Source organism: Carica papaya, chromosome 4 (assembly GCF_054855325.1).
Source record: "Carica papaya isolate Zhongbai chromosome 4, ASM5485532v1, whole genome shotgun sequence".
Taxonomy (NCBI): Eukaryota; Viridiplantae; Streptophyta; class Magnoliopsida; order Brassicales; family Caricaceae; genus Carica; species Carica papaya.
This window is the reverse complement of record NC_142312.1, coordinates 27,598,410-27,607,671: the sequence shown is the minus strand read 5'-3', so window position 1 is coordinate 27,607,671 and position 9,262 is coordinate 27,598,410. Positions and strand designations below refer to the sequence as shown.

The 9,262-nt window shown below is 35.8% G+C and overlaps 2 protein-coding genes across 3 annotated transcripts; both read left to right on the top strand.

Annotated features, from left to right (window-relative positions):
- Positions 1-337: 337 nt before the first annotated feature.
- LOC110820855 (uncharacterized) lies at positions 338-5,083 on the top strand. Of its 2 annotated transcripts, XR_015818654.1 has the most exons (6): positions 338-613; positions 1,670-1,826; positions 2,926-2,976; positions 3,947-4,039; positions 4,478-4,608; positions 4,794-5,083. XR_015818654.1 is itself a non-coding variant. In XM_088218635.1 (5 exons), exons 1-5 carry the CDS (start codon positions 468-470, stop codon positions 4,535-4,537), a joined length of 507 nt encoding a protein of 168 aa, XP_088074761.1. In that variant the 5' UTR covers positions 339-467; the 3' UTR covers positions 4,538-5,083. The 2 variants fall into 2 exon arrangements, 1 of the variants encoding a protein (XP_088074761.1); XM_088218635.1 differs by having other exon boundaries at positions 339-613; positions 4,478-5,083.
- An 842-nt stretch (positions 5,084-5,925) lies between these two features.
- Positions 5,926-9,009, top strand: LOC110820607 (Tetratricopeptide repeat (TPR)-like superfamily protein). Its single transcript, XM_022050124.2, has one exon. The coding sequence runs from the start codon at positions 6,130-6,132 to the stop codon at positions 8,425-8,427; it is 2,298 nt and encodes a 765-aa protein (XP_021905816.2). The 5' UTR covers positions 5,926-6,129; the 3' UTR covers positions 8,428-9,009.
- Positions 9,010-9,262: the final 253 nt, after the last annotated feature.

Sequence of the window (9,262 nt, the reverse complement as noted above, 5' to 3'; positions counted from 1 at the left end):
AGAAACTTTAGCAATTAATCTACTAAAATTTAAAAATATAATATCTTAATTTTATTTAATAACATTCATAGTAGTAATTTGTAATTAAAATAAATAAAAAATACTAAGCATATAATTTTTATTTTTATTTTCTAAAAAATGATATAGCAGTAGTATTTGTAAAAAATTAAATTAGTTAGCTGATATATATTGTTCATCTGTATAGTCAGTTTATAAGTAATTTTTAATAAATTTTTGTATTGATGTGGTATTAAATAAGGATGGTCAAAGTCAACTTATTTCCAGCACGACCCAAATCTGAATCTAAAATCTGATTTGATTGGGGAAAAAAACCCGAACCGGATTCGCGGCCGGAAACCCACTTTGCCTACGCAAAAGAAAACCCCCACCTGTCGCCATTCCCCGTTTTCTCCCCCCTGCAATCCTGAGCAAATCTCCCTCTCATTCTCCGGCGTCGGGCGCTTCCAATGGACGAAGTGATCACGGCCGCTGATGCATCGGCAAGCTTTCGATCGGTTTCATCTCAGCCGTCTATTATCCCGGATAACGTCCCCCTCATCTCTGCCTTCTTCTCCTTCGCTTTCGCTCAGTTCCTCAAGCTCTTCACCACCTGGTAATCTCCCTTCTCCCTCATTCTTTGCTCTTCTTCTTTCTGTTGGCTTGCTTAGAAAACGCGTTACAACTCTCAATTCGTTGATCTTATAGTTAGTTATTCAGTACTGTTTGGGTCTGGAGCTGTAAGCTGCCGAAGGGGAAACATGATATAAGTTTTTAATTTGTGCGTCTTTTCTTTTTAACTTTGTTATAGAATTAAACTGGAAGTTTCATATTGTACGGGATGCTTGAAGGGGTTGGGGTTTAAACTATGCAGTTTTAAAGCTCAGACATGGATGCCAATGGTTGCTGAACATGCATGTTTTGGGCACTTCAATGTTAGCTTACACAAGATCAATATATAAATGAGTAGGCAAAGACAAGATTTTGCAGCTTGAACGTTTACCAATGGAGGTGCTGGTCGGGGAGCTTTAGGAAAATTACCGTACTTGCTCTTGCCTTTAGGCATTTCTTTTTGGACCATTACCAAAAGTTGAAATGCGAGATCATTTGCCATTGAAATGCCATGTTAATCTTGCCTCTTGCTGGTAAATTTTAGGATACAATTGGCTAATGGTAGACTGTTGTAAATGCCATGTTATTCGTTTCGTGCTGCTAAAGTTTAGGATAGAATTGACCAACGGTTGAGTCTTATTGCTTTGACTTCAATTTTCTTTTCCTCGTTTCTGAAAGAAAGAGTTCTCCACCTATTTTAGTTTACCAGAGTTATAGCTGTATATAACATGTAATGCGCATTGGGTTATGCAATAATGTTGTGAACCGCGAGTAGAGAATGCATTTGCAAGAATGGTGTTAACTGTGAGTAGAGAATGCTTTGTGAGTAGAGAATGCTTGGGTAATCTTTCGTCCTCTGGTATTTATAAATTGCTGTGAGTAGAGAATATTCATTGGTTGAGATTTGAGAATCACCATGATGGCTATGCAAAGTAGGGTTGTTCAGATGTTCAGTGTTAGTTTTTTTTTTTTTTGTTTTCTCTCAGACTGAGATATAGTTCAGAATACAATCTTTATATATATCTGCTTGGTCTTCTAATAAACCCTCTTTAACCTGCAGGTACAAGGAGAAGAGATGGGACGCAAGAAGGATGCTTGGATCAGGTGGAATGCCTTCCTCACACTCAGCAACTGTGACAGCTCTTGCAGTTGCCATCGGCTTACAAGAAGGAATTCGAGCTCCGGCATTTGCTATTGCATTGGTTTTGGCATGTGTTGTACGTATTTATTAACCAGGTCTTGTTCATTCTTTATTGGCATGCTTGTTTATTCTGAGATTAACCATTGATCGCATGTACAGAAAGGATGAAGCATCAATTGCCACACAATTTTCCTTTTTATTTGCTATGCTGCAGCTCAGATCAGACTCTTAATCGGTTTCCTTTGATAAATATATCACATCCTTTCTGCGTTCTTAAAACATTGATGCCTCACACATGACGACGTGAATAGTATATTAAGTGGTTCCATTCAATTATCATTGTTCATTCCTATTTGTACAAAAGAACATCTATGGTTGCATCAGTACTGTGGCTTAGCGCATCTGCTTCTCAATCGGCAAGCCCTGAATCATACAATTCATTTATCTTAGTTCTTTAAAACTCGATTGCTGCCTGCTCAGTTTCTGTAGTTTGAATTTTGGAGGTGAAGTTATGATTCATTAATCAGAAAATCTACTAGTTGGAAAGATGAAAGGAAAAATGAAAGGAGAGGTTTGAAAGACAGAGAACAACAACTCCCTTTCATGTTTGTGTACTTTGGGCACTTCTTTAATATTAGGACAGTCTCATTGCCTAACTATGGATTAGAACTTGAATTTGGGGATGCAACAACTACTTTTTTGTGGGTCCTTCTCCTGGTTTCCTCATTTATTTTTCAAACTTGGGAAATTAAAACCCAATGACACTTCAAAAAATTGTGCGTAGCCTGCGCAGCAAAAATGGTTTTGCCTATTAGTTGATCACAGCTGTCAGGTTGCAACCTAAAGCAAAAAGTTGCAACAAGAAAAGGACCTGGCTAAAGGTAGTTGAGTTACTTTTTGAGTGACTGTGCTAAAAAATAGTTACTTTACAGTGATGCATTTTGTGTGATTGTGCTAAAAATATTCGACCATTTATAGAGGTGCATCTTGTTAATTATAGGAATTGCAGCAAATATGTTGGTATCTTATTTGAAAGTAACTCTAAAGATGCATGCTTCTGCAAAGGTTCAGTTGATTTCTCCTGAGTCATTTTTTTTGTTGGGTGGTAAGATAATATGTATTGTTCATTAACTGATCACCGTCAGATTCCTTCCTTGATTTTTGGTTTCATGCAGGTGATGTATGATGCTTCTGGTGTCAGGCTCCATGCTGGTCGCCAAGCTGAGGTAAGATCGTCTACTTTAAATAACATACTGTTTTAGATTTATGTAGAAGATGGTCTTATCATAATTATGATGAATCTTATACAATTTTTTGAAGAAAGAGAATATAATTATATGATGTCTTTGATCTGCTCCTTTATGGGTAAGCAAACTATCTATTTCATGGTTTCAGCTCAGTTCAACTAATCTCCTTGTTTGCATTTTATGCAACTTATCTAGTTTATTTGATTTCTATGATTATCATTTGATGAAGTGTCCTCCATGACAATGCCCTGGCTAGGTTAGGAAAATATATAGCTTGCTCTCTAATGTAGGATTCTCCGGCAAAGAAAGTTCTTGAACCACTTAAATCCAATCTGTTCTCAACAGAAAAAAAAAAGAAAGAAAAAATCCAATCCATTCTTTGAGATTTATAATATTATTGGATTTGCCAGTTTTACTGGGCCTAACATTTTCCATCATAGACTATAGGAATCTCTTGATTTTTAGATTCTTTAATTCGTTGCACGTTTGTTCTGACAGACTTACACGATTTACAAGCTGAGAGCTCTACTATTTTGAATCTATGACATGAATGTTGTGGAGCAAGGATGACTAATAAATTGCAAAATAAATTATTTTTACATATATAAAAAGAAAAGAGATCATTTTTACTAAACATTTCAATAAATTCACATGTGTGATTATTCTCTGGACAAGGAGGACAAAACTAGCCATTTTTGTTTTATCTAAACACTTTATCTCTTTGATAAATTCCTCCCAAGAAGCAGTTATTTATGTCTGCTCAACTTTTTTTTTTCCAGTTGCCAAGGGGCCTAACTATCCCCGCTCCTTATTCTTACTTCTATCTACCATTTTTTTCTTGTGATAGGTTCATTGATGCTGGGGCTGTAAATGTGTTAATTCCAACTCTTTGATAGCCTCATTCTCTTTTCTCATTAACTTTATTAATTGCACGTGTTCCTTTGTGCAGTTACTGAACCAAATTGTATGCGAGCTACCTCCTGAACACCCTGTCTCTAATTGTAGACCACTACGAGATTCGCTTGGCCATACACCACTTCAGGTATGTCCATTCTTTATTTGTATTGTAATGTATACTGCCAAGACTGTTAGTTCGGTACTTTTGATTGCTATCACATCATTCTAATTTGGTTGAACAATCAACTGCTCATATATGTTGAAAATTATCTGCGATTTAAGGTTCTGTGATTGTTGAAATTGCGAAGGATAAATAATTATGGTAGTAAATGCTCTTTGCTTGTTCTTCATGTGAACTTGAAGGAAAATATAACGTTGTTTTCCTCCTAATCAAATGGTGCATAACTCGATAAAATACAGTTCAGTATTCCAAAGAGTATCGACTTATAGGGTGAATATAAACATTTTGTAGGTTAACTCTTCTTTGAGAACCTACATGACAAAAAAGAAGACACGCTATTTGCTTAAATTGGTCTTGAACTGCATTTTTACCAGTACATTATCGTGCAATCTGTTTGCACAGGTCGCTGCAGGTGCAATATTAGGATGTATAGTAGCTTTCCTCATGAGAAGCTCTAGTTAAAGAATGGTAAAAGCCAATGGCAATTCTGCGAATGCGATATGGCAGTTAGCTGGTTCAAGTTGCAACAACAGGTAGTCCTGCTTACAGAAGGAAAATCAAACTACGCAGGGAAAGCTTACTGCCCTTTGAGTTCTTGTTGTAATTGCTCATTGAATTCATTCATATGTTTGGCATTTAAGTCTAATGTACAAATCATTCTCCTCACCCAGTTATGTGTATAAATTAGTTTCTAAGTTGGTTCCTTCTCTTGTTTTAGATCTTAGATGGGGATGGGCATTGTCGAGCGTGATAATATTAACCGTTATTGATCCTTATTATTATGAAGTTTGGTACAAGGAGTTCTCAGCTACTGATTCGGGGATGATTTCGATCTTTTTGTTAACTTTCTTTTCTCGTCTCAAATTTGTTCGTTAGAGAATGTTTGGTGAAGATTGTAAGTTATTTTTAAGTATTTTATTTATGTATATTTTTTAGAGAGAGAAGGAATTTGATTAAAAGTCTTGTTAGAATGATATGTGATCTAAGCTAAATATTCTTGGTGTTTAAGTTTTTTATTTACTCATATTTAAGCTTTTAAACTTTATATATTGGCTTTTAGAAATGAATATATATAAATTTTAAAACCAAATAAGGAAAAAAGTTTTAGAAGTTAATAATTTTATGTATTAAAAAAAAAACAGTAGAATTAAACGACATGCTATTGAATCCTCAACAAGTACTAACATGGTTGGAGTTGAATAATAGTAAAATAAACTACTAGGATTTAACATTTTTTATTTGATTTTATTTATTTAATTAATTTATTATTTTACACCTTGCTTTTTTTTAATTATTTAAAAAATATAATTATCGAATAGGTAAAAATACTTATAAATTATATATTTGACTAATGATCTCAAATTATAATTAATTTTACAAGAAAAATAATAAGCTTATGTCTTTGAATTAAGAATTACAAAAATATTTAATATTAAATAGATTTGAAAAAGTATTCTTTTTTTTTAATTCAAATATTTAGTCTATTTATATTTTATTATCATTTTTACTCAATAAAACTAATATTTAAACCTACTTAAAATAAGTTTAATTAAAAATGAGGATAAATGATAAATTTTTATCTTATATTTTAAACAAATTTAAGTAAAATATTCTAAATTATATAATTGAGATAAAAATTTATAATATGTTGCTTTAATTTTATTTAGATTCGAAATTAATGATTCTTAATTCTAATTTTTCATCTAAAAATATTAATAAAAAAATTTAATCTAAAAAAAGAAAAACTAATTTCAGGTTGGGTTGGACAAACAAAAGCCCTAAAACGATGTAGTTCTTTAGCCCCGCCCAACTCCATGGCTGAAATCTATAAAGTGTTGTACTCGAGCGTACAACCAGAAGTAGCAGCGCCTGGGGACTGAGCTGCCCGCTACTCGCGCCCCCGTTAAACCCTAAACTCTGTCTTCCTCTCTCTCTCTCTCTCTCTCTCTCCCTACATTGATGTAGATCAAAGCCATAGACAACGCGCTGATAACAGGCGAGGCTTTTGCTGCCCGCTTCAAGGACCCATTTCTGGAATCTGAAGATCTCCAACAATGGCTTGTATTTTCAAATCTAAACACCACCGATGGACATCGAGGGTTTATCTCATTGTCCCCAGAACTGCAAGCTCATATTCTCTAAATCTAACCCATTTCTTCAGCTCAACCCAATATTCAATCTCCTCCAACGATCAAACTCCAATCTCAACTGCTACTCCAAGCATAAACACAGATTCCGCCGATGCTGACACTAAACTGGATGCATCAAAGCCAGATGCAGTTCAAGCAGAGGAGAAGCAGAGCCAGAGAATCCCACGAGGTAAGCGTCCAAACCCAGAGAAATTAGAGGATACAATATGTAGAATGATGGCGAATCGTGCCTGGACCACCCGTTTACAGAACTCGATACGAGCTCTTGTTCCCGAGTTTGATAACTCGCTAGTTTATAATGTAATCCACGGAGCGCAAAACTCGGAGCACGCGCTCCAGTTCTACCGATGGACCGAGCGAGCCGGTTTGGTCCGTCATGATAGGGAGACCAACATGAAAATGATTGAAATTCTGGGGGGAGCTTCTAAGCTCAACCATGCCCGTTGCATACTCCTGGATATGCCCAAAAAGGGTGTTGAGTGGGATGAGGATATGTTTGTTGTACTGATTGAAAGTTATGGCAAAGCTGGTATTGTTCAAGAGGCTGTGAAAATCTTTCAGAAAATGAAAGAGCTAGGCGTGGAGAGGACTGCAAAATCTTATGATACGTTGTTTAAAGTGATATTGAGGCGCGGGAGGTATATGATGGCTAAGAGGTATTTCAATGCAATGTTGAATGGAGGTATAGAGCCGACTCGACATACCTATAATATCATGCTATGGGGTTTCTTTTTGTCTATGAGGCTTAATACTGCATTGAGGTTTTATGAAGATATGCAGAGTCGGGGGATTTCGCCAGATGTTGTCACTTACGACACTATGATTAATGGGTATTGTAGGTTTAAGAACATGGATGAGGCTGAAAAGTTGTTTGTGGAGATGAAGGGTAAGAATATAGCACCTACGGTGATAAGCTATACCACAATGATTAAAGGGTATGTGGCAGTGGAGAAATTCGATGGTGCATTAAGAATGTTTGAGGAGATGAAGTCATTTGGCATTAAGCCGAATTCTACTACATATTCGACATTGTTGCCTGGTTTGTGTGATGGAGGGAAAATGTCCGAGGCTCATATGGTGTTACAAGAGATGACGGATAGATTTATTGCTCCGAAGGACAACTCGATTTTTATGAAGTTGTTAAATTGTCAATGCAAGTTAGGGGATTTGGATGCAGCTTACGGTGTGCTCAAGGCAATGATTAGGTTGAGAATTCCAACAGAAGCCGGACACTATGGTGTATTGATTGAGCACTTTTGCAAAGCAAATGTGTATGACAAGGCAGTGAAGTTGTTGGATAAGCTTGTTGAGAAGGAAATTATTTTGAGGCCACAAAGTACTTTGGAGATGGAATCAAGTGCTTATAACTCAATAATTGAGTATTTGTGTAGCCATGGTCGGACAGGAAAAGCAGAAGTCTTTTTCCGGCAGTTGATGAAAAAGGGCATCCAGGATGAAGCTGCCTTTAATAATTTGATCCGTGGTCACTCAAAAGAAGGCAATCCTGATTCTGCACATGAAATTCTAAAGATCATGACCAGGAGAGGGGTGCCAAGAGATGCAGATGCTTACAAGTTGCTTATCAAGAGCTACCTGAGCAAAGGTGAACCAGCAGATGCCAAAATTGCACTGGACGGTATGATTGAAGATGGACATCTTCCAGATTCATCGGTGTTCAGGTCAGTGATGGAGAGCTTGTTTGAAGATGGGAGGGTTCAAACTGCAAGTCGAGTGATGAGGAGCATGATAGAGAAGGGTGTGAAGGAGAACATGGATTTGATTGCTAAGATCTTGGAAGCTCTTCTCATCAGAGGTCACGTTGAGGAAGCCCTTGGGCGAACTGAGCTATTGATGCAGAATGGATGCATGCCCAATTTTGATAGTCTTCTTTCTGTTCTTAGTGAGAAAGGGAAGACTATTGCTGCTTTGAAGTTGTTAGATTTTTGTTTGGAGAGAGACTGTACCATAGATTTCCCGAGCTATGATAAGGTGTTAGATGCTCTTTTGGCCGCTGGGAAAACCCTCAATGCCTATGCAATACTGTGCAAGATAATGGAAAAAGGAAGGATGAGTGACTGCAAAATTGGCCATGAATTGATCAAGAACCTTAACCAGGAAGGAAACTCAAAGCAAGCAGATATTCTATCAAGAATAATAGAGGGAAGGGAGACTACACTTGCGAACAAGAAAATGAAGGAGTGACCTGGCAATAATCAAATTACTTGACTATTGATTTTTTCTATTTTTGTTTTTTACAGGTTTAGAATGGAGAAATTTTGTGCTTGGATACTTTAGGATTGACAGGCATGAGTTTCGTTCCTAGCGGAATAAGTTCTGGAAAATGCTACATTTTACGAACTCTTTTCGAGATTTCATTTTTGAATATAATTATCTTGAGAATCTTGAATACCAGCAAAATAGATTCCAGTTCAGCGACATGGGAGGGTTTAATTTAACTGACTATTTAGCAGAGTACAATATCTGTAACTCATGTTTGTACAGGTTATTTTGTTTGCCATGGCTACATCCTGTAATGCCTTGTACTTTCCCAGTAAGATGTTTTCAGTTAAGCTGATAAAAAGCTAGCAGCCATTGCAGATGAGCTGGCTCATGGTACGGCATCAAGTAGTCCTGCTCCTGCTTATGAAGAGAAGAAACAAGGAAGAAGAAGAATTGCTTTCGGCCATGAGAGGGTCTTTTAACTGTTGTAATTGTTTTTATGGGCTTTCTTGCTGTAGTCTCCAGATGCTTGACTGAATCATAATTTTTGAAGTAGTTCCTCAATATTTGCTTCATTGTGCTTTTTCCTTTCTTTTCTTTTATAGCTTAATTTTGATCAAAATGCTTTCTAATTACTATAATTATTTAAATAATAATAAAATTTTAAAAAAATTATTCTAATAATTTAAATTATCTTGAAAATTTTAATGTAATTAATTAATTATTTTATTTAATATAAATATTAATTTTAAATTTGAAATATATTATTTTTAAATATTTTACAATAAATATAAAATTATTATACTAAATTAACGTT

Bases quoted from the DNA above. Each gene is read 5' to 3' on its own strand.
- LOC110820607 (XM_022050124.2), top strand. From the start codon at position 6,130: ATGGCTTGTATTTTCAAATCTAAACACCACCGATGGACATCGAGGGTT.
- LOC110820855 (XM_088218635.1), top strand. From the start codon at position 468: ATGGACGAAGTGATCACGGCCGCTGATGCATCGGCAAGCTTTCGATCG. The intron at 614-1,669 runs GTAATCTCCCTT...TTTAACCTGCAG, and splicing joins CTCAAGCTCTTCACCACCTG to GTACAAGGAGAAGAGATGGG. The intron at 1,827-2,925 runs GTACGTATTTAT...GGTTTCATGCAG, and splicing joins CATTGGTTTTGGCATGTGTT to GTGATGTATGATGCTTCTGG.